General features: G+C 40.6%; 1 protein-coding gene across 14 annotated transcripts in view; it reads left to right on the top strand.

Annotated features, from left to right (window-relative positions):
• SETD5 (SET domain containing 5) overlaps positions 1-22,732 on the top strand; it is an 84,159-nt gene extending 61,427 nt beyond the window's left edge. For 11 of the 14 annotated variants that reach the window (XM_038565757.1, XM_038565761.1, XM_038565756.1 and 8 more), the window contains 7 exons: positions 8,816-9,060; positions 12,079-12,135; positions 13,985-14,455; positions 17,237-17,532; positions 18,755-18,888; positions 19,637-19,725; positions 20,100-22,732. In XM_038565757.1, coding sequence (XP_038421685.1) covers positions 8,816-9,060; positions 12,079-12,135; positions 13,985-14,455; positions 17,237-17,532; positions 18,755-18,888; positions 19,637-19,725; positions 20,100-20,708 — 1,901 coding nt within the window. In that variant the 3' untranslated portion in view covers positions 20,709-22,732. The remainder of the gene's footprint in view (positions 1-8,815; positions 9,061-12,078; positions 12,136-13,984; positions 14,456-17,236; positions 17,533-18,754; positions 18,889-19,636; positions 19,726-20,099) is intronic. The other 3 variants (XM_038565759.1, XM_038565764.1, XM_038565762.1) reach the window with 1 other exon arrangement.
• The last annotated feature ends 1,955 nt before the right edge of the window (positions 22,733-24,687 follow it).

The following is a 24,687-nucleotide window of genomic DNA, read 5'->3' as shown; positions in this document are numbered from 1 at the left end:
ATTCATCTGGTCCATTGGTTTTCACAGTAACTCTTACAGGATAATTTTAATTGAATTGCAATTGAGAGCACTGGTGCATAAACTTGTGGTGCTAACTTATTTTGGTGACAGTCTTTTTACCAAAGTTTTTCCTGCCAATTTCAGCTTAATTGAAAAGTTCTCTGTGATTCTTATAAGTTTATCTCTAAACCAATTTTGTGAATATTATGTAATAAAAAATAAATTAGATGCTAAAGGTCATGTAAGATTACATCTAACATGACATAATAGTTCATATTTTCATAAAAACTACTGTTTCTATTCGTTGACTTGCTGAGTAAATATGCACTTAAATAGATTTGTACTAGTAACATCTGCTTTATGTTAAAATTCTGTATAATATTATATGTGAAAAAAGTAAGCTACTAAAAATAGGGTTTTTTTTTTCCAAATTATTAATTTCGTTAATTCTTCTATCTCTAGATTAGATTATACTTCTAGGATTTCCCATGTATATCCCCAGGATAATAAAAACCCAGTGTAGAACATACGGAAGATAAATGATACTGTGTTCTTAAAAATATTTTACTTTTCTTCTGCATCAAACATTAGGGAAATTTACTCAAACTAGATCAATATAAAGAAATGCTGTTACCAGATTTCCATTAATGTTACCAATTTATTGGCAGCATTTACAATATAGTGAGAGTATAACTTAAATCCCTCTTGTAGACACACATATACACATTTGAGTGTCTATATTTGAGGTTGGGAAAAGGAGGTTGTATAGCAGTTTGTGTCCTGACTAGCAAAGATTCCTAGGCAAAGTGTCTTTGTTACTACATGCCCCTGTTGGAATGGAATTAGGACTGTTAGTCATCAACCTTTCTTGAATTTTTGCTCTCATCTCTAGCAGTGAGAAACATTCAAAGGACACACCTTGCCCTTAAGGAACAACATAATCAAAAGGAAAATATTTAATTAAAGCTAAGTGTAGTAGTCATATAAATGAGCTAGAATATTGCTGCAAGTTAGTGTAAATCCTGGAGGGATTAATTTTTTTGTCAGTTTAGTTAATGTTTTTTTTATTTTTTCAAAAAGACTAAGGAGGTGTTAAGAAAGTGAAGTGGGAGTGCCTGGTGGCTCATTTGGTTAAGTGCCTGACTTTTGATTTCAGCTCAGGTCACAATCTCAGGGTTGTGGAATCAAGCCCCATGTCAGGCTCTGTGCTGGACGAGGAACCTGCTTAAGATTCTCTTTCTCTCTCTCTTCCCCTCTGCTTCTACCACCACCACCGTCACCACCACCACTACTCTCCCCTGGCTCTGGAGGAGAAAAAAAAAAAAGAAAGGGAAGTGGATTGGTAGAGTAGAAAGAATCCAACTGAACTGAATTTGAAGACCCTACCCTGGGCAGCCCGGGTGGCTCAGTGGTTTAGTGCTGCCTTCAGCCCGGGGCATGATCCTGGAGACCCAGGATCGAGTCCCATGTCGGGCTCCCTGCATGGAGCCTGCTTCTCCCTCTGCCTGTGTCTCTTCCTCTATTTCTCACTGTGTGTCTCTTGTGAATAAATAAATAAATAATTTTTTTTTTTTTTTTTTTTAAAGAAGACGACCCTACCCTTTACTAGGTACATGATGTTGGGCAAGTTACTAAGCATCTCTGAGCCTCCTTGGTAAAATGGAAATAGTATTATCTGCTTTATAGAGCTTATATGAGTTTAGTAACGTTAATGTATGTGAAGTGCTTAGTGTGTTATTGAACCCACAATAAGAATTATTACTAACATTATTCTACATAAAATATACTTTCTTGTCGAGCATTTATGAAATATTTACAGAAATTAGTCAGATACTAGGATACATTAAAGATTATAAGTTCCTAAAATCTAAAGTTATATAGAAATAAAAAATAAAATCACGCTTGAAGGAGAGGGCATAATGTTCATTGTTTGTAAATGGTATGGATTTAGACTAATAAGAAAGTCTAATCAGCTGAAAAACTTGGTAAGAGTTCAGTAAAACCACTGGATAGAAGGTACATATGCAAAGATTAATAAATAGCATTTATGTACTAAGAAAATGAATGAAGAAAATTTTTTCATTCCCAAACTTAACAAAACTAAATAACTGCTTAGGAATAACCATAGTGGGAAATGTGGAGTAAAACCATTGCTGAGAAATATATTTAAAGACTTGAGGAGGGCAGCCCCGGTGGCGCAGCGGTTTGGCGCCGCCTGCAGCTCAGGGCGTGATCCTGGGGACCCTGGATTGAGTCCCATGTCGGGCTCCCTGCATGGAGCCTGCTCCTCCCTCTGCCTGTGTCTCTGCCTCTCTCTCTCTAGCTGTGTCTCTATGAATAAATAAATAAAATCTTTAAAAAAAAAAAAAAAAGACTTGAGGAAGTGAATATAAAGTCTATATTCCTTAATGGAAATTATAATTAATATCTCCTCCCTCCAATCTTCCCACAGCTCTGTACCTCCCTCCTAATGCCATTACCCCACCCCCCATGGGGTGAAAACCAGCTTGTTTTCAAATTTGATTAAATAAAGTTTATCTAAATAAACATAAAATAAAAAGACAAAGAGGTGCCTTCGTTAGAGGTACAAAACTAGTTTCTAGGAGCACCTGGGTAGCCCAGTCAAGTAAGTGTCCAGACTCTTAATTTTATCTCAGGTCATGATCTCAGGGTGGTAAGATCAAACCTTGCCTAGGGCTCCATGTTGGCCTTGGAGCCTGCTTAAGATTCCCATTCACTTGCTAGCTCTCTTTCTCAAAAAACAAAACAAAACTAGTTTTTAATATGAAGCTGGAAGCTAGTAATTAAATTAGTCCTTTACTGGTACCTGAATGTGTGTGCATGAAATAGAATAGCCAGAAACAGGTCTTAAGTGAATAAAATATTTGCTAAATTATTCTGGAATTTTTTACTACTTGGGGCATTGAAAAGAATCCTTGCCAAAGCAAGTTCTAGACACATTCACGTATTTTTTGTATAAAGCAAGCTTGAATAAAGTTTCTGTGTCTATATTTCCTCTGAGTTAATAAAGGACAAGTCTATTGAGAGAAAGGATTTGCAGTGAAAATGACAAGAGAGTAATATTTGGCAAGGTTTAACATATGCATTAAAAATGGTAATACTCCACATTATGTGGCTGGCTCAGTAGAACATGTGACTCTTGATCTCAGTGTCAAGAGGTCCAGCCCCACATTGGGATTAGAGATGACTTAAATAAACTTGAAAAAAATACTACTTTTAACGTAATAGTTGTTCTATTAGGTTAGGTATCTGTTCTACAGAAATAAATGTAGACTAAAAAGTTTTGTATAAAGTACTAGTTATAGAATTATTAATTGATAACTGAAAATATAGAGAATAAAAAGCTGGATTTCAGGCAGTAAAGGAGTGGTAAAATTTGTGTATTTTCTATGTGCTGCACATACTTTTGGTACACATAGCATAATATTGTACATACATGTATGTATATTTGTAATATACGTATATAGTATATGCACATAGCATATACTACACACACAGTATTATTAAAAATTTCACTCTTTATTCATTTTATCAAACTAACCTGCAAAAAAAACAGCATCTTACTACTTTTAATTAGATTTCATTGATCTGAATCTTGACTCTGTAAGAATATCAAAAGAAAAGTATATTATGACTAACTGAAATTTCTAGTAGGAATATAAGGATGGCTTAGTATTTCACATAATTTATTAGCAGGCCAAATGGGATGGAGTAATAGCATAGTAGATATGAATTTAATGATAAATCTAATAAGATGCCTATGGTTTTTAAAAAGATTTTATTTAGAGAAAGAGAGAAAGCACAAGCAGAGGGAGGAGAGAGAACCTTAAACAGACTCTGTGCTGCGTGTGGAGCCCTATGCGAGGCTTGAGCCCATGACCCTAAGATCATGACCTGAGTGGAAACCAAAAGTTGAATGCTTAACCCACTGAGCCATGCAGGCGCCCCACTTGTGATTTTTTTTTACATCTATCTGAAAAATGATTGCCAGTTATGCTTCATTGTGAAAATTATATTAGACACCTGGGTGGCTCAGCGATTGGGCACCTGCCTTGAGCCCGGAGTGTGATCCTGGAGTCCTGGGTCAAGTCCCACATCTGGCTCCCTGCAGGGAGCCTGCTTCTCTTTCTCTGCCTGTGTCTCTGCCTCTCTCTGTGTGTCTCATGAGTAAATAAATAAAATATTTTTAAAAATTTACTTACATTAAACCTTAAAATGCATTATTAAATATAGCAAAAGTAAATATACCAAATTATACTTCAATTTTTAAAAATAATAAATTTTAAAAAGGAGTTGTCAGATTATCCCACTATTACATTATTTAACAGTATCTAGAATTATTAGCCAATGTGATTACAAAAAAAAATATGAGATAAAAGTACAGGTAAAGAGGATGTATGTATTATCATTGTATATAAATAATATGCTTTATCTACCTAGAAAAGCCAAGTGAGTTAACTAAAACACTGGTGGCTGGGTAAAAAATATATAAATATTTTCTTCCATGTTAAAAATAGCACATAGGGTGGCTCAGTTAGTTCAGTATCCAACTCTGTTTCACCTCAGGTCATGATCTCATAGGTTGTGAGTTTGAGCCCTGCTTGGGGCCCTCACATCAGCCCAGCTGGGCTGCACTCAATGGGGAATCTGCTTGAGATTCTCTCCCTGTACTTCTTCCCCACTTGCGTTCCTGCTCTCTAATCTTAAAAAAAAAAAAATGAAGAAGAAGATCAGCACCCCCATAGAAAGCAAGCTAAAGGACATGAGCAGACAGTTCACACAAGAATAAATATAAAGCTGTTGAGCCCACATGCTTTTGATTTAACAATCCTGCATCGAGCAGCCCAGGTGGCTCAGTGGTTTAGCACAGCCTTCAGCCTACGGCCTGATCCTGGAGACCCGGGATCCCTGCATGGAGCCTGCTTCTCCCTCTGCCTGCCTGTGTCTCTGCCTCTCTCTCTGTGCCTCTCATTAATAAATAAATAAAATCTTTAAAAAAAAATCCTACATCTAGCCATTTTGTCCTCAAAACTAAACAGTATAGAAATATGTAAGGACAAGGTTATTGGTCACTGAGGCATACTTACAAGAATTTGCATGCACTTAAGGGCTAATTTTGATGCTATGAATGGCCTACAGCCATGAAAACTGAATTGTAGATTTCTGTTCGTTGATATGGGAAGATTTTTACCACATGTTTGTTTCTGAGTGAAAATAGGTTATGGAGCTCTGTTACTTAGACAAGAGTCAATAAGGCCACGTTAAGAAAAAGGTATAGATGAAAATGCACGAGGGTATTGGCAGTGCATTAATTTGTAGGTTTGGTTTCAAATTGTGTGTTTATTTAAATATGTGGGTGTTTGTGTAATTTTGTGAATTTGAGTAAAGATGGAAAACGATACAAGACTGGAAAAAAATTGTAAATATGGTGTTATTGATAGAAAAAAGGCAAATGACCACTGGCCCATAAACTTCCATCAGGGCAGATGTCAGATCTGTTTTGTTGAATAGGATACCATAATAATAACTCAATAAATATGTTTTATATGAATGACCTGTGAGTTGGAAGTAGGGAGTTCATCTGTACTTTCTAACTTTTCTGTAGTGAGCTTCATTATTTAGCCAAATTCCCTTTAGTATTTAGCGTTGGACCTGGCAATATAGTGATTTTTTATTTTTTAAAGATTTTATGTATTCATTCATGAGAGACACAGAGAGAGAGGCAGAGACACAAGCAGAGGGAGAAGCAGGCTCCCTACAGGGAACCTGTTGTGGGACTCAATCCCGATGTGGGACTCAATCCCAGGACTCCAGGAATCAGCGCCCTGGACCAAAGGCAGACGCTCAACCTCTGAGCCACCCAGGCGTCCCTATAGCAGTTTTTTGGTTTTTTTTAAGATTTTAATTATTTATTCATGAGCGACAGAGAGAGGCAGACACACAGGCAGAGGGAGAGGCAGGCTCCCTGCAGGGAGCCTGAGGTGGGACTCGATCCCAAGTCCCCAGGATCACGTCCTGGGCTGAAGGCAACACTAAACTGCTGAGCCACCCAGGCTGCCCCCTATAGCAGTTTTTTAAAAGATTTACAGTGTGACTCTCAAAGTACACTAAAAAATGTAATAAACATGTCATGAATCACATTTGTTTTTTATACCTAGACACCTTTCAAAGGAAAACAGTAAGAAAGAAAAGTTAATTTCTGGAACACAAGAAGAATATAAATATAATTCCAATCTAGGAAAATAAAAACTTCTTACACATCAGAAAGAAAAAAAAGCACGTCCAGTATTTTTTACATTTATTCTTCCCTCTCTCATTTCCATATCTGTTAGCCTAGTTCCGTGCCTCATAACTCTAGTAACTACTCCATTAATTCGAAATAGCTTCCCATTGTCATTCTAACCATTGCTGCCATAGTAATCATCCTGAAGCACAGCTCTGAGCCTGATCTTCTGTCCAAAATGTCCTTGAACGGCCTGGGATAAATGCCACTCCTTCCACTAAGCCTAGGGGATATATCTTAACATAGTGACTGAGAATGTAAATGAAGGGGGGGCCCCTGGGTGGCTCAATGTTTAAGTGGCTGCCTTTGGCTCAGGTCATGATCTCAGGGTCCTGGGATTATGCCTCATGTCATTGTCCTCTCTGTTCAGCAGAGAGTCCGCTTCTCCCTCTACCCCTGCTGCCATCCTGTCTCTTATGCTCACTCTCTTCCTCAAATAAATAAAACATTTTTTAAAAAATACTAAAAGCGGGCCACCTGGCTGGGTGGCTCAGTGGTTTAGCATCTGCCTTTGGCTCAGGGCCTGATTCTGGGGTCTTGGGATCAAGTCCCATATCAGGGCTCCCCTTAGGGAACCTGCTTCTCCCTCTGCCTGTGTTTCTGCCTTTGTCTCTCATGAATAAATAAATAAAATCTTTAAAAAAATAAAAGAATATAAATAAAACTAAATTACCTAGTCTTTATCTTTGCACATCAGTTCCTCATCTTTTTTTTTAAATAAAGATTTATTTATTTATTTATTCATGGTAGAGAGAGAGAGGCAGAGAGAGAGAGAGGCAGAGACACAGGAGGAGGGGGAAACATGCTGGGAGCCCCATGTGGGACTCCAGGATCGCGCCCTAGGCCAAAGGCAGGTGCTAAACCGCTGAGCCACCCAGGGATTCCCCCCCCCCCTTTTTTTTAAAGCTCATGACTGAGCTGAAGGCAGAGGCTTAACCAGTTGACCCACCCAGGTGCCCCAGATTCCTCATCTTTAAACTGAATTTTTAGAGTTGTTTAAATGAATATAATAATTTACATAAAGTACATAGAATAGTGCCTGGTATCTAATACGCACTTAAAAGCATAATTTTTTTTTAAGATTTTTTTTTTTTAAGATTTCATTTATTTATTCATGAGAGACACTGGAGAGAGGCAGAGACACAGGCAGAGGGAGAAGCAGGCTCCATGCAGGGAGCCCGATGTGGGACTTGGTCCCAGGACTCCAGGATCATGCCCTGAGCCAAAGGCAGATGCTTAACCACTGAGCCACCCACGCATTCCTAAGATTGATTGATTGATTGATTGATTGATTGATTGATTGATTTTAAGATTTTATTTTTAAGTAATCTCTACACCCAGTGTGGGGCTCAAATACAGGACCATTAGATCAAGAATTACAAAGCATAATTTTATTTTTTGATTAACACATAACCATACGATCACCTCTGAGGTTCTTAAACATGTTTTACATGTTTTCTCATCCTCACGAATTTGTAAATCCCCTTAAATAGAATATATGGTGACCTTCTCCTCTCACATACCTACTTCAGTAGTTTCCATATAGTAGGTATTAAGTAAATAAATATCTTTTAACTGTAAATGAATAAAAGTAGACTTCTCCTCTGAGAAAGTGAGATAGGTGCTTTGACCTGAGTGGTCATTAAAATATATAGGGTAGTAATTTCCTTTTTAAGTGGACCCAAGAAGTATAGGAAGTATAGGATATTCCAATCAGAAAAAGAGTACTAGCCTCATTTTTGAAAACGGTTGGGAGAAATTTTCGTGAAAATCATTTCCTCCTTTGAAGCACTCTAAGACTAGGGGCTAAATATAGGTCAAGTAATCGTGTGTAACTCTTTCCTACTAAAGCAGAACGTTATAGAAAGAGCTGCCAAAAAATGGTAAAAATATATAAAAGGAGTATATGGAGTTAACATTCTAGAAACCTGAGCTGATGACATGGCAATTAAGTAGAGAGTGATTTTAACAAGGTGACAGAGAACTGAGATTTTTGGAAACTGAATATAAAAATTAAGTTTATATTTTCCCCTGGAAGAAATTAAATTCATTCCAGGGATCAGTCAACAGAAGTGTCAGATTCGGGATCCCTGGGTGGCGCAGCGGTTTGGCGCCTGCCTTTGGCCCAGGGCGCGATCCTGGAGACCCGGGATCGAATCCCACATCGGGCTCCCTGCATGGAGCCCGCTTCTCCCTCTGCCTGTGTCTCTGCCTCTCTCTCTCTCTCTCTCTCTCTCTCTCTGTGACTATCATGAATAAATAAATAAAATCTTAAAAAAAAAAAAAGTGTCAGATTCATTTGGTGATTCTCTGGGAGATAGAGAATTTTGAGAATTACTTTAAGTGTGACAATTAAAGAGTTCTTTGGGCTTTTGGTTTGATTGTAGGAGATAACAATGGAATGAGGCAGAAGAGGAATTAACCATTGTGGGCTAGAGATTAATAGCTTTACTACAGAGCTTCCCTTTAAGCTGTGGTTTCAATCTCTCATCCAAGCTTTGTATTTCACAGATCTATTGAGCCCATTAAAGAAATGGAAGTCTCGATATTTGATGGAGCAGAATGTCACCAAGTTACTGAGGCCTCTTTCTCCAGTCACACCACCCCCTCCCAATCCAGGCTCAAAGAGCCCCCCACTGACCACATCTGGCCCATCTCACTCAGAAGAGGAGTGTCGAAATGGATACAGCCTCATGTTCTCACCAATCACGTCTCTTACTACTGCTAGTCGCTGCAATACTCCTCTGCAGTTTGAGGTAACTTGGGTTTGGTTGTTGGGGAGTGTTGAATATTAAAATTATCATTTGCCCTTCCTCATTTCAAGTATAATGTCATTCCAAATATTTCTTGACCATGTTCCTGCTAGTGTCAGCAAGAGGATGGGAAACCTCAGGATCAGTGTGACCTGTTACCTGGTAGCCTCTCATCTTCCCCCAAAGCCCCCATACTTCCCCAAAAAGGAATAGTTCTACCATGGATGACATTCATCTGTTTTTTGCATGCAACCCATCAGTGTCTGTAACTGTAGTAATAAGCATGCTCCATCTCCATCTTTGTCTTTACTATATACCTTGGTTAAAATAGGTCTCTAGCTGCCTAGTAACCACTAATGATACTAGCCTGAGAGCTCAGGTTATTCTGATTGTCTGTCTTTCTTTTTAGGCCTTTAAATGAGTGAGTTATTTTTCCCTGTTGTTTTGTATTCTTGTTGTGGCCTCAGTGAACAGAGATCTAGAAAGCTTTGGGTTATGATTTGTGGCAAATGAGTTTTTTTCCCCTACTCCAAGTTACTTTCCCTTCTTGTTACACTGTGTTAGGAATGAAAAGTAGAAAGAGGCTAACAACATGTATTTGTAAAAGACAGATTTATTATACTCACTCCCTGGATTAAGTTAGAAATGTATACCTTAACTGAACAGTTAATTCTGAATCACATTCTTGTGTTCACGTGTGGATGACAGCAGGTTTACTGAACAGAATCCTTGTGTATAAAAAAAAAATTCAGTCTATTACATGTTGCTTTAATTTGAACTTCATTAAAGCCAGTCTCTTCCTCCTTAAAAATAATTGTTCCAATCACTAAACCCTCAGCTCTGCCCCTAGCTTGTAACTTCTCCAGATGTGTTCTTTGATAAAGGTGAATGCTTTAACCAATGCCTTTCTACCTATTCAGCCATTATGAGAACATAGGGATTTAAAATACCCGGACTGTTGAATGGCTAACTGAGAAGGAGGTAGCTTGCAATCTTGAAAGCAGAAAGCAGTTATGTTCTGTACCTGAACTAGAGAGACTGTATTAATTACTTTGGGAGCCAACCTCTTTGGCAAGCGGATTGTAGGGAGGCAGGGGAGCCTTCCTGGTTATATTTGATTTATAGAGAAGTTACTTTTTACTAAATTCCCTGTGGCTTTCTTCTTAGCCATACAGTAAAGCAGCTGATTCAGGCCTTACTAACTTGATTTAATTGCCTTGATTTTTCAGTTAGCAAATAGAGTTTAATATTAAAATTTTATAAGAGGATATTCACCCTGGAGGGCAGCAAATTGTAGGCATTGGATTTCATACTTTATCGTTGCAGGTTTTATTATAATTAAAAAGGTGTAATTACAGAAATTAGAAATTATGTCACCTTCCAGGACAGTTAAATTTAGCACTCGGTGCATTTCCTAATCCCATATAGTATTTGGATAGTTGAAACATTGTATAAGGGTAAGATGCTTTTATCTATCTATTTATTTTTACAAGTCAAAGAACAGTTTAGTGATGCATAGTCTAAGCATAATGTCAGAATACTGGGAATGAAAGAAAATATTACAGTATATTAAATAACCTATCCCTTCAGAAAGTCTAATGCCTATTTTCACAGTTTCAATCTTGTGATTTGACTAAGGAAAATTAGCCTTTCTTGTCATTAAAACACAGTTCACCATCCTGGCCATCCTTATCACCATTTTAACCACCATGCTCTTTACTGTATTCTAGTATAGAAAGCCTTATTTCCATCCAACACTGTTGTGACACAGAAAAATACCAAAAAGGTCTCACAGGTAAAGATGAGTTTGGTTGGGGAAGAATATTTTTGAAAGGAAAAATAAAAATCACCCCAGTGAAAAATGTCTCCAGTGCTAAGGGAAGGAGTTGAGGAGACATGTAGTAGAGGAGAAACAAGATTGTGAGGAGGAGGAAGATCAAGGAAAGGGAGTAAAAGCAACTCTAGGAAGGCAAACTTAATTAGCCCCTCCTTTCCACCAGAATAACCCTTCCCTTCTCTTCTGGGCCCAGTGTCCATCTCACACACTACCCAGCCCACTAAATAAAATTAAGAGCTTCATTTTGTCTCCCATAGAATGGGTCTGCCACCCACATTAGAGCTGTCCAGAGTCTCCAACATTAGGAACCCCTCCCTTCTCTTATCCCTGGTTCTCTGAATCCTTGTCACAACTACTGCCATCATTCTGTCTACTTCGTACCATTCAGCTCTTCCATCAGAGTTCCTATTTGATATGAGAGAGCTACCTCAGGTGAAAGCTCTAAGGGGAAGCCTGTTTAAGATGCAGGGACTTGAAGTGTACCCCTCTGGTTTTTCCCTCTCCTCTGTTCCCAGAAGTACAAGAGATTTTTAACATCAGAGAACACTGGTAGGTAGGAGTGTTCAGATCTAATTAGATTATGCCATAAACCATCTAGCCTATGAGCTGGATTGCATTCTGTCTCCTATAACTGTAATTCAGGAGATGCTAGCCATCTCCTTAGCCCTGTCAGCCTCAGCACTTTCCCTGGACAATGGTGGTAAGCCCGAACCACACAGGAGAATGAAGAAATGTGATTTTCAGAAGGAGGTGTGGGATAAAGGAAAAAGGTTCCCCTAGGAGGAATAAGTGATAGGATGCCCATCAGTAATAAATACTATAGACTGCTCAACTGTCATCAACTGTAGAACAAAATTTCATATGAAATTATAGTGTACAGTTTAACGGATCTAAACTTTTTCTGTTACCTGCTTAAGATGTTTACTTATAGCATGAAACATTATAATCAGTTTATCCCTAAATGCTTTCAAGGACACCAGGAAGCATTTTTAACCAGTCGTTCTGTCCATTGAGATGAATTCTGCAGTTAAACATTTCCCCTGTGCATTCTTTTCCCACCCCTTGCCCCCACCACAAAGTTGTGGCTAACCATCTATGCTTGCCTTTACTTTATTTTTTTGTTTGTTTTGTTTTGCTTCTTGACTTCGGATAGATGAATAACAAGATGCTTTTCCCTCCTCTAGAACATATCCTCCCCTGAGAGTTCCCCTGCGAATAGGCCCGAGTCCCTGTCACCCGAGGTAGTTATCACACCATCTCAATCACACTTGGAGGCTGAGAGTGAGTGTGCATGAGTGTGTGGGAGGGCTGGGGGGTCCGAGTGAGCGGGGCAGTAGGCTGAGGAACGACCAGTCGCTGTAAGTTGAATGAATCTTCCCATGTGTGACTGTGATCACTCAGTACTTTCAATGTAGATGGAGGAAAATGAAGGGGTGTGTGGGGGGTCGGGTTTGTTGTTTGGGGGAGGGGGTGGCTGAAGAGTTCTTCTAAAGAATAGAGTCTAGAAGTCAAGTTTAAAAAAGCAAGCTGAAGATGTGGCAGGAACCTTGGTAAAGAAAACAACAAATAAGGTGTGTTTGTTAAATAAGGAAAGTTGAAATCAAAAGTTGGTAAGAGCTACCTTTTGATATTTATTATCTTGGGCTGATGAAGGAGCAGTTTATAGCAGAAAAGTTAGGCAGTGATTTATGTTTTGTTCCAGGGATAATCTGACAGCTTTTTGTTTAACTGGATGTTTGGGCTTTGGTTGATAGACTGAGCAGCTTGTTTTGAAAGGGAGAGTCCTGCCTCTCCCATTTTCTACGTTTTCTTATAGTTCCTTACTGGGTATACAAGGAAACTAAGCCCATGGCTTCTGTGAAACAGGCCTTCCTTTTGTAGTAGTGGAAATGTGATTGCATACAAGTGGTATCTCTTAGAATATCCCATTGAGTGTTTTTCTCAGGCACTCTACTGCTGTAGAGATGTTAAATTTAGATTTTAGTGCTAGAATTTAACTATTATAAGATTTGGACAAATGTAATGATTAACTGTGAATCCACATGGAGCCTTTTTCCTCTTGAAGAGAAAGCTGTAGTCTAACCTTTCAGAAATTAACTGAACTGTAAACTCTACCCCTTTCCAGTAAAAAATTAGTGCTAAACTTAGTGATAGTTGATAAAATTCTGGATCAGAATTTTATAGATCAAAGGAAACTGAAACTGAAAAAGGTTGTATCTAGTGTACTAGAGGTTTTCTGGGTGTTTTTTACTCTCATAAGGAAATCATAGTGTGACATCTGGATTTTTGGTACCATTCTTCCTAGAGAGTTAGTAATAGTTGATCTAGTGATGGAAAATCTTGATGTTAGGAGGTAATGATAACCAAATAGTAGGTATGGTTTATTTTTGATATAATTCAGCATTTTGAATGCTCTGCAGTGATGGGCATTAGTGGTCTTGTGGTATGTGGACATATATGTCAGATGATAGAGAATTGAGTGGCCAGAATGTTTTATGAGAAGCACTCATACTTAATAATGAAAGTGAGTAAGAACTGGTTGATTGATGTCTTTAACTAATACCATTGTCCTTTACTAAACCAGTAACTTAAATACTTGTCTTTCTACTTACTACTTTCTTTCCCTTTTTCCCTCCTCCCACCTTCCATCAGTATTAAATACAAATGAATAACACCAGAAGCCAGTTACCTTAAGACACCAGTCTCACCTCTGTAGCATACATGGGGCTCAGGTAAATCCCTGATTATACTTCCAGTCCCTTAATGTCATATAAGGTGACTCAGCAAACCTGATGAAAGGCTAAGCAGGCAAAATAGTCACATTTGGCCAGTTGCTTAATTCTGATTTTCCCAGGCTTCTTACCCAGAAAGACTTTAAAGCAATTTATGAAAGGCCAGCATTCTATAGTAATCTGGCCTGTATATTCTGTTGCTCCATGGGATTTATATAGATGTTAATGACTTTCTCTCTTGTACTTCCATCCCTCTTACCTTTTACCTGTGCCCCCTCACTTCCCTTCCTTTCTGCCCTTTGACTATTTCCTTCCCCTGCCTCCTCCTCCATGTCTCTGTTGATTTTTATTCTTTCAGCTTTGTCACCGAAAAGACCTGGACTTGACAAAAGTAGGCTACCTTGACTCCAACACTAACAGCTGTGCTGACAGACCTTCCCTGATCAACTCAGGTCCTTCTGACCTGGCTACTCATCCTTCTATCGGGCCCCCCTCTGAGACTGGCTTTCCAAGCAGGAGTGGAGATGGACATCAAACCCTTGCAAGGAACTCGGACCAGGCATTTCGGACAGAGTTTAACTTAATGTACGCCTACTCCCCATTGAACGCTATGCCTCGAGCTGATGGATTATATCGAGGGTCTCCCCTAGTAGGGGATAGGAAACCTTTACATTTGGATGGGGGATATTGTTCCCCTGCAGAAGGGTTTCCCAGCAGATATGAACATGGTTTTATGAAAGACCTCTCTCGTGGATCCATGTCACCTGGCAGTGAGAGGACTTGTGAAGGAGTCCCATCTGCCCCCCAGAACCCACCACAGAGGAAAAAGGTAAGTGTTTTCTACCTTATATAGGCCCTTTTGAAAACACTAAGTAAGTGATTCAGTAGAAATTTATTGAGATACCACTGTGTGTTCAGCATCATTCCCTGTGTGAGGAAAACAAAGAGACCTAAGACATGCTTTCTGCCCTGTCCAATGAAAGACCAGACTGTTTTGTTTTAAAGGTCTTATTTATTTGAAAGAGAGAGAGCGCTCAAGCATGAGCAGGGGCAAGGGGGCAGCACGGAGGGAGAGGGAGAAGTAGACTTCCCACTGAGGATGGAGCTAGACTTGGGACTCGATCTCAGGACCCCTCGTGACCTGAGCTGGAGGCAGCCACTTATCTGACTGAACCACCCAGGAGCCCTGTTTTGTTTTGTCTTTAAGACAAGACTGTTTTAATACCATTTGATGAGTGTTAACAAATACTCAAATTTAAATGCCTGCCGTGTATGTGCTATACACATGCTATGCAATCAAAGGATAGAACAATGAGAGAATAATGCTGATTACTTGTATTATTTAGCACTTCCTATGTTCTAGGCACTGTTCACTATTTCTTATGCATCATATTCTCACAATAATCCTGTAAGAAAAAAAAAAACAATCCTGTAAGATGGGTAATTTCCCATTTTCCAGATGAGGAAATTAAGGCAAGTTGAATGACTTGCCTGTGGTCACATAGCAAGTAAACAGAAGGTCTAGGACACTGCCCAGTCTATCTGATTCCAGATTACATGCTCTTACCGCCACTATTCTATATTTGCCTCCTATGTTCTGTCCTAATGGAGCATAAAACAAGTGAGACAGAGGTAAGCAGATAATTCTATTAATAACTAATTAATTACAGTGGCATTGGATGCTCCAGAGGAGTTGTTCAGATACAGTAAAAACATCTTAGCTGCAGCCTGGCCTAGTCATATAAGTGGAGGGTATATTGAGAATAAACAAGAGGCTCCTAGCTAGTTTGAGAGGTGGTGGAGTGAGAGATGACAGGTCACTCACTGATTTAGCTGATCTCTTTTAGTAAATAGGAAGCAATCTGCCAACAAACAAGAGTAAGGATATTACAGAAGAGAGCAGAACTCTTTGCCTATGTGACACTGCCATTGAGTGGGCAGCGGGGATGCAATGGCTGCAAACAGTTGAATGCTGCTGTAGTATCTGGTGAAAGGTAGGGAGAGTCAGGAAAGGAGAGTACGGAAAGAGATGGTGGGGCAGCCCCGGTGGCGCGCCTGCAGCCCGGGGTGTGATCCTGGAGACCCGGGATCGAGTCCCACGTCGGGCTCCCTGCCTGCTTCTCCCTCTGCCTGTGTCTCTGCCTGCGTCTCTATGAATAAATAAATAAAATCTTAAAAAAAAAAAAAAAAAAGAGATGGTGGAACAAGGCCAGGCCATAGATTCCTGGCTAACAGGTTGGGACTTGACTTGTAAGTAATGCCTGTTCAAGAAATTACAAAACCCCAAAATGTGCTTTTTTTATGTCAGTTGGACTTCAGCTAGGGGCATTTGGAAATCTGTGGGAGTATTTTGGGTTGCCATGGCAACTTCCATTTATTGTGCAGGGCTAGAGATGTTAAGTGTTCTGTGTATGTGACTGTCTCACACAATTGCAGCATATCTGTAGTAGTCTCAGTGAAATGTAGCCTAGTGACTTGATATTTGCATTTCAATGAAAATACATTACCAGAATTTATTATTATTAACTCTTTTCCAAGATTGTATATAGAAAATGCATATACAAAATGTTACTACTTTGGTTATATTTTGCATTTGAACAGAAAAATGAGAGCCCTGAGGGAGTAGAAGGCAGAAAAACTGGAAGATAATTTGGAATAAGAGCAGTGGGCTTAGAGGACTGTCATATGAACAGCATTAACCATCAGAAGCAAAAATTAAAATGTCTTTGGATTTCTGGTGTCATTTACTATGTACAATAGTAATTGAAATCATGATTTGTTATATGAGAAATGTTGAGCACCTGCTGTCAGGTTCTGTGCTGGATTTTAAAGATGAAAAGCCAGAAAAAGTTGGTCTTTGCCCTCATAGAACATACAGTTCAGTGGAGGAACAATCAAGACACTGTAACAGGGTGACAGCCAGTGTAGGCAGTATGCTCTACCAGCAAAGAGGAGATAGAAGTACTGGACAGGGCAGGGAGGAACACTATCAATCAAGAGAGAATGAGGCAGAGTTGGGGGAAAGTTTCCAAGTGTACATTTCCTGGAGTAGCTTACTAAAATATAAGCTGCATAGCATTCTTTCTCTTTTTACACTAATTTCCCTATGTGTAATACAGAAACAGTAATAAATCCCCATGTGTATCTTGAAAAATTGAACACATCTAAGAACGCTGAAGCATTGGCTTTTTCTTTTCTTTCCTTGTCTCTCTCTTTTTTTAAAGAACTGATTCAGGAGATTTTTAGGGATTGCTGAAGAGCTATCAGGTCACCTGGAAGGCTTTTTCAAACTACCTAGCTCCCAACTCCCCCTTCCCTTTTCTAGGTGTTACCAGTGTTACAAACAGCTTCTGTTACTGGGCAACTGTGATCTCACAGTTTTCTGAAGGCAGAAAAAAGATTGAGGCCTGCTGGCAAACACTGTTCTTCAAAAATGTCATCCTCTAGGGTATTCTCTTCTTACCAGTTTCTGACTGCTTAGAAAGGGTTGCTAGCCTGCTTTGTTTGCATAGCAGACTAGTAGTTTTATGAGGGTTCCATCTTCTTTCCCTATTGCTAGTGATCCACTAATGATGTCGACCTAGAGTCCTGTTTCTTATTTTCCTCCCAGGTATCCCTGCTGGAGTACCGCAAACGGAAACAAGAAGCCAAGGAGAATTCTGGTGGGGGAGGTGACTCTGCACAGAGCAAAAGCAAGTCTGCAGGAGCTGGGCAAGGCAGCAGTAACTCACTTTCTGACACTGGTGCCCATGGTGTGCAGGGATCCTCAACCCGAACCCCATCTTCCCCTCACAAAAAATTCTCCCCATCTCATTCCTCTATGTCCCATATGGAGGCGGTAAGCCCATCAGATTCCAGAGGCACTTCATCTCACTGCAGACCTCAAGAGAATATCAGCAGTAGGTGGTAAGTTTATGTTTGATGCTGAAATACTTAAATTTAAGAGGAAAGTATACATCTAGAATCATTCTCAGTTTCACCTAAAATGTATGGGAACACTTATCTGAGAAAGGCAGCCCACTGTGCCATCTATGATGTTCAGCTGATTTAATAGTAACAGCCACAACCCCACCCCTACCCCCACCCCCCTCAGCCTTACAGAAGCAAAGCATTGCCACCAAACCTGCAGAACAACACTTTGGACGCCATATAGTTGTGGACACAGATGAGCTATTTTATTTGCTGGGCAGTTATACTGCCTCCTGTTTTTTCATTTCATATGAAAGGTAAGTCAGGAGTTCAGCTCAGACTTAAGTCTAAGTTGCACACACTAGCATGTACAGAAAGATAAGACACATCCTGAAAGGAGTTGTCTGGTTTCGGGGAGACCACAAATAAATAAATAGCACTGTAAATACGAAAAGAAAAGAATCGATTCGAATCGAAAAGAATCGAATCGAATCGACTCGCATCGAAAATAATCGAATCGAATCGAATGAAACCGAATCAATTGTTAATAATCGAATCGAATCAAAACGAATTGAATCGAAAATAATTGATTTGCATCGAATCGAAAACGATCGAATTGAATTGAATTGAAAATAATCGAATCGAATCGAATCGAAAATAATCTAATGAATCCAAATCAAAAATAATCGAAATGAATCGAAAATGATCGAATCTAATCGAAAAGAATTTGGGGAGACCACAAATAGATAAATAGCACTGTAGATAGATGATAGATAGATAGATAGATAGATAGATAGATAGATAGATAGATAATAACAAGTATTGAGTATCAAATGAGAGAAATATAGAGAATGAGGCCGTTCAGGAATCTTGAACTGAAACAGTCGAACTCTGAAAAAGAGACCTGACTCAAATGAATAATGTTTATTAATCTTTAAAGCATTTATTAAATTACTTCTATATGCCAGGCACATGACTTCACAGAAGAGAAAACTTAGCATTTCAAAATAGGGATCAAATACAGCCATCTTTAAATCCATCTTTTCCAGAGTTTAAGGCAGAGAAAAAATACTTTGTTTTAAATTGGTCCTGAAGAAAACAATGTCTAAGAGGATGTTGTAAGAGAATGCATCGTACAGTCTTTGTCAGAGCCTCATTTGTTCCAGACTTTTGAGTCTGAAGTCCTGTGGCATAAACTTGCACCCTGTTCCCTTTATAGGATGGTTCCCACATCGGTGGAACGACTCCGAGAAGGAGGGAGTATTCCCAAGGTCCTCCGAAGCAGTGTGAGGGTGGCCCAAAAAGGAGAGCCTTCTCCCACTTGGGAGAGTAATATCACAGAGAAAGACTCAGGTGAGTCCATGGCCTTCTGCTGCCAGCCAGGTTTAGGGACACATGAGCCAGACTCTACACAGTGCTCACCAAATGCTGGGCTGAGGTGAGTCAGTTTTTTATGCAGTTAGGCTCTACTGGAGGGAAGGTTCCAGGTCAATCCTGTTTCTACTCTTCCGGACTACAGCATTCTTAAGATCTAGCATCCCATGTTCTCTCTCACTCCTACTCTTTCCCCCTCTCCCTTTCTCTCCCTTTTTTCCCCAAGAGATACTTGTCTGTAACTCTTCTCTGCAAAGGCCTGGAAATCCACTTTGATGAAGAATGAAGGGAAAGAAGGAGAAAGGTGTCAGATCAGGCATTTAAAACATCCCCATAATTAACCACTCTTTGCCTTTCTGGCATGCTGCACTCATTGATTCATCCAAAAGAGAGCAGCCTAGGTTGGTGACAGCACTAGTGATTTGTTTTTTGTTGTTTTGTTTTTTAAAAGATTTTATTTAAAAAAAATATATACATATATATATTTTTTTTTTTTAATTTATTCATGAGAGACAGAGGCAGAGACACGGGCAGTGGGAGAAGCAGGCTCCATGCAGGGAGCCTGATGTAGGACTCGATCCCCAGGACTCCAGTATCATGCCCTGGGCCAAAGGCAGGTGCTAAACCACTGAGCCATCCAGGGATCCCCAGCACTGATGATATGAATGAACAATGGCTATTTCTCACTCATTCGAGGAAACCAAGTTGATTTTGTATTATCTTCCAGACCCTACAGATGGAGAAGGCCCAGAGACACTGAGCTCAGCACTCTCTAAAGGAGCAGCCGTTTACAGCCCTTCCAGATACAGCTACCAGGTGAGACGAGAAATTGCTCATCTCTGGGCATAGGAGTATGTTCTGGGTTCCAAATATTTTGTGATCCTGGCCATCCTTTGCAGTTGAGATGCCGTCTTTCATATAGTTTCAGCAGCCTTGGAAATAAGTCGTCATCTGCTCACCTTCAGGTAATAAATCATGCCAGAAAAATAAATAAAGTGATCAGAGACAGCCATTTTACTGTCTTTGGTATCCTAAAAAGAACAAATGGTTAAGAAGATGGAGAAGATGAAGAAGGAGAAGGAGAAGAAGAAGAAGAAGAAAAAGTAGGGTATTTTAAATATTCACAAGCCTAAATGGCTTAAATAGGGACTTTTTCACCTCCTTATGCTTTTCCTCCCGACTCTTTCTAGCTCCTGCAGTGTGATAGTCCACGGACAGAATCACAAAGCCTCCTTCAGCAGAGTTCCTCCCCCTTTAGAGGACATCCCACCCAATCTCCAGGATACAGTTATCGAACTACTGCACTGAGACCTGGAAATCCCCCCTCTCACGGTTCTTCAGAATCCTCCCTCTCTTCTACGTCCTATTCCAGCCCCGCCCACCCTGTATCCACAGACTCGTTGGCCCCATTTACGGGGACACCAGGGTATTATAGCAGCCAGCCACATTCTGGAAACAGCACTGGCAGCAGTCTTCCAAGGAGGAGCTGCCCTTCTAGTGCTGCTAGCCCTACCCCACAGGGCCCCTCAGACTCACCGACCTCAGACTCGGTCTCCCAGTCCAGCACAGGAACTCTGAGTTCCACCTCCTTCCCTCAGAACTCTAGGTCGTCATTGCCATCAGACTTACGGACTATCAGTCTGCCCAGTGCTGGGCAGTCCGCTGCCTACCAGGCCTCCAGGGTATCTGCGGTTTCCAATTCACAGCACTACCCACACCGTGGGAGTGGGGGTGTGCACCAGTACCGACTCCAGCCGCTGCAAGGGTCAGGAGTCAAGACTCAGACAGGACTTTCCTAGGGCTTCTGGATTTGGGCAAACAGAACTGAATGAGCCCATAGCTGCTTCCTTCCAGCTGCCTCTGGAACCTAGGCCGAGCATATTGCTGGGGAAGAGGGTACAAGGTGCCAGAGGACTGGGTCTGGTCGACAAGAAACAAGACTTGTGGTCGCGACTGGCTCTGGCCTTGGAGAAAGATGTAAATCTTGTCTGAAGCAGAGACTATAAAGAAGTTTCTCCCTGCTGTTAAGGGTACATTGTTGACAAGCAAATGGTGTTCCGGTTAGTAACGGTTCTAAGTGCAATGAGTCGTGTTGAAGCCTCTGTCTCCCGTACTTGCCTGTAGCCTGTAGTCACTTGTGCAGTGGGGACATCTTTTTACACACACACACACCCTCCCCCACCCCCCCAAAAAAAGTTTTCTTTTCAGAGGAAAAAAGCAGAAAGAGCCAATCTCAAAGCCCCAAGCCATCTGCGTAGTATTAGGGTTTTTATGCACTTAAGAAGAAAGGTAGGTATGTATATGTTCACCCTGTGACAACCATTCCAAAAGCAGGTATCAGCCAAGATATGTCCACCAAGAATACTCCCTGCCTTTGTGTTAAAATCACCGAGAAATAGGCAGAGATAGCAAAACTTGGAATGTGCTCTGGCTGAGGGGTGCCTGGCTCTGAAGAAGAGCTCCTGGTCAACTCTTGATTCAGGAGCAGATGATCATAGTAGATTGTCTGAGCCCCCAGCCGTCTCCCCCGCCCCAAGCTGTCTCACAGCTCAGTAACCCAGAAAAGTAAGTAGGCAAAGAGGAATAAGTGAGATGGGCCAATTGCATTGCTACTTATCAGCTGTTGGCAATAAATTTGATTAGTAAGGATCCCAAGTGTTTTGGGAATTCTTTGAATTTTATTTTTTCTACTCCCAGTTAGTCAGGAGTTGAGGATCCCATGAATAGGACCACCTCCATGATTAGGGAGCACGCACTTGTGACTGCAGGGTAAGAGTGGAAAGACACGTTTGTGGAGTGGCACCGACAGGACTGTGATTGTGTGTGGGCATGTCCCACATTTCTTTGGGGGATGCTTATTTGAGAGTGGCCCAGGTAAGAGAGTTATAAAGCCACCCACACACCTAACACTGTTCTGGATGAGAGACTCGAGCAGACTGGCTTCTCCCCATCAGTGCATTGTGCCTGTTGTACACCCCTGGAGGAGCCCTGGAGCCTACCCAGGTGGGGTACACAATCTTTTTAAATTCCATACGGTTGCCAGCTTATTTCTTTCACTTGTTTACTGTAATATCCGGCGTGTTTTTATTTATCTAATTTTGTATTCAGTTATAACCATGGTAGGGGTAGCAAATATATGACAGGTGTAATCCCTGGTGCTGCAGTGGACCTTACTTCTTTTCTTTTGGACAAGATAATACTGTGAGTCTCCCTCCTTCCTTCCAATTTGTTTTCTTCTTTTTTTCCCTAGCCTCTTGCATCCCCTTCTTTTCTACCCTCTCCTACAACTATCATATGCACAGTCTTCTCTCTTTGTGTGTGACTGTTACAAAATTTCACTTTTTCAAAATTGAAATCAGGTGTTTGCTCAAATGAGGGGAGATTTTTTTTTAAATGCTGAGACCTCAGCAGAATACTTTTCTTTTTGTTGTTTCCCCCACAAACCCATCAGTCTGGGAGAGCGTTGGGAGTGGAAATCATGTTGCCTGGGATGCTGGTTTCTTTGTATATTATATAAAACGTATGTAAATGTCTCTCCATTTGGGCTGGGGTTTGCATTCTCCCTTTGGCTTTAACCAGGGGGAGAGGCCAGCGGGCAGGCGGCCCTCACCCTGCCTGGCACGTGCAGAGACCCCAGCCACTCTGTGTGGGCAGGGTGCTGTCAAGACCAGACCTCTGGGGGGGGTGGGGGCGGGGGGTGGGGGGAACTCTTGGAAGGGAAGAAGTATCACTTCTTTCTCAAGTGGAGTGTTTACACCTTGCTGTAACATTTGAACTTTCACAAGAGATGTAATAATTTTGATAATAAAATTCTTAACCATAATAATCAAAGTTGAGAACTTCTTTGTCCAGTTCTGTGACCTTGCCTTGCCGAGTCTTCCTACTGCTGCTACCCTTACCTGAAGAGGCAAGGTGGACCCATGCTCAGGAGAATGTGCTCTTGGTGGAGCTTTTTTGCGCATAATGGACCAGGAATAGGTATTGATCTTCCTTCAGCCTTGTATGATTAAAGTCAAGCCAGTATCTAAGCCATTCAGCAAAAGTGAAACAAAACCTTTCAAACTGATTTGAACCAGCTGGAGTTTCTGACCTTGGCCTCATTCATTCAGCAGCTCTTTATTGGCCCTCTTCTTTCCCACCTCAAAATAATACCAGGCATTTGTTTTTGGTGGTGGGTTTATGCTGATGAAAATTTGAGGACAGGGATAGGCAAATAAGGTTTCATGGAGTTTGTATTCTAGGGTGGAGTGAGAACTTAAAGCAATCAGTCATTTCAAATAGTCATTACCACATTGCTGTTTAATAACAGATATGTACCTAAGGAGGTGGAGTGACCACTTTAGATTGGTTGATCAGGACAGGTCTCTGAGGAGTTGACATTTAAGCTGAGACCTCAGTGATAAGGAGCAGTCATGTGTCGATATGAATAAAGATCAATCCTGGGGAATTAGAAGAGCAGATGCAAAAGCCCAGAGGAGGAATAGACTTGATATAGTGAATGACCAGGACAGAGATAGGGAGTAGCAAATACCCAGGAAGATAGAGGGTCAGATCGTAGAAAGAGGGGTCAGCAAAAATGTTTTCTGTGAAGGGCCAGGTAGTAAACATTGAGGCTTTGCAAGCCATCAGGTTTCTGTGACAACTATTCAGCTCTGTGTCACAACACAAAAACAGCCACAGGCCATACTTGCCTGTGCTCCAATTAAATTATAGTCACAGAAACGTGTGGAAGGGCTGATTTGGCCTGCAGGCTGTAGTTTGATGGTTCCTGATACAGAGCCTTGTGGGTTCAGTTTAAACAATGGATTCTAAATACAGTGGGAGGGGTTCCTGGGTGGCTCTATCAGTTAAGCAACTGCCTTGGGCTCAAGTCATGATCCCAGGGTCCTGGGATGGAGCCTGTGGACGGACTTCCTGCTCCATGGGGAGTCTGCCTCTCCCTCTGCCCCTCCCCCGGTCAAACTCCCTCTCTTTCCCTCTCAAATAAATGAATAAAATCTAAAAAAAATAATAATAATACAGTGGGAAAGTCACTGCAGGATTTTAAGCACAGAAGTGACATGGTCTAGTTTATGGTTTGTTGGTTGGTTAGTTTTTAAAAATCACTGATTGTTTAAAAAAAAAAAAAAATCACTGATTGTTTTGATCTTGAGAGAGATGAATAGAAGCCAGGAAACCAGTTGGGAAGCTATAGCAGCTATTTAGGTTAGAAAGCAATACAGTGATGGCTCTACTAAGATGGTAATAAATGGGGATAAGGTGAAGTAGTTGGAAACAGGATACGATTTGCAAGTAAACAATGGATTGGTGTGGCAGTATTTTGCTCTGACATTTGACAGATACTTGCTGAGGGATATGATAGACTGCATTTTGTGAATAAGCACATGATGGATTCAAAGATGGAGAAGATGCTATCTATCCATTTCTTTATGGAGCTTAGAAAGCAACTAGTTGGAGACAGAATAAAAAAAAATTTTTTTTAGAAGACCCTTTTCTAAATGCCCACTGGAATACCTAGATAATCTTCCACCAGCCACAGCTGAATTCTGCCTGGAGTCAGTAGGTACCTTGTTAAAAAGTATTTTCATACACAGTGCTTTATTTAGTCTCAGAATTCTGTGATAAAAGCATGCCAAATGCTTTTTTAAAGGTACATTTCAAGATGAGAAACTGAGGCCTAGTGCAATGTTTCAGCTGTACTGAAGAGCTTCTGATAATAAACCTATCTGATTTTTGCCAAAATTGGAAGGTTCTATTCCTTGTTTACTGTAAGGTATA

The sequence above is a fragment of the Canis lupus genome, chromosome 20 (assembly GCF_011100685.1).
Source record: "Canis lupus familiaris isolate Mischka breed German Shepherd chromosome 20, alternate assembly UU_Cfam_GSD_1.0, whole genome shotgun sequence".
Taxonomy (NCBI): Eukaryota; Metazoa; Chordata; class Mammalia; order Carnivora; family Canidae; genus Canis; species Canis lupus.
The sequence above is the reverse complement of the archived record's forward strand: the minus strand, read 5'-3'. Positions and strand labels throughout refer to the sequence as shown.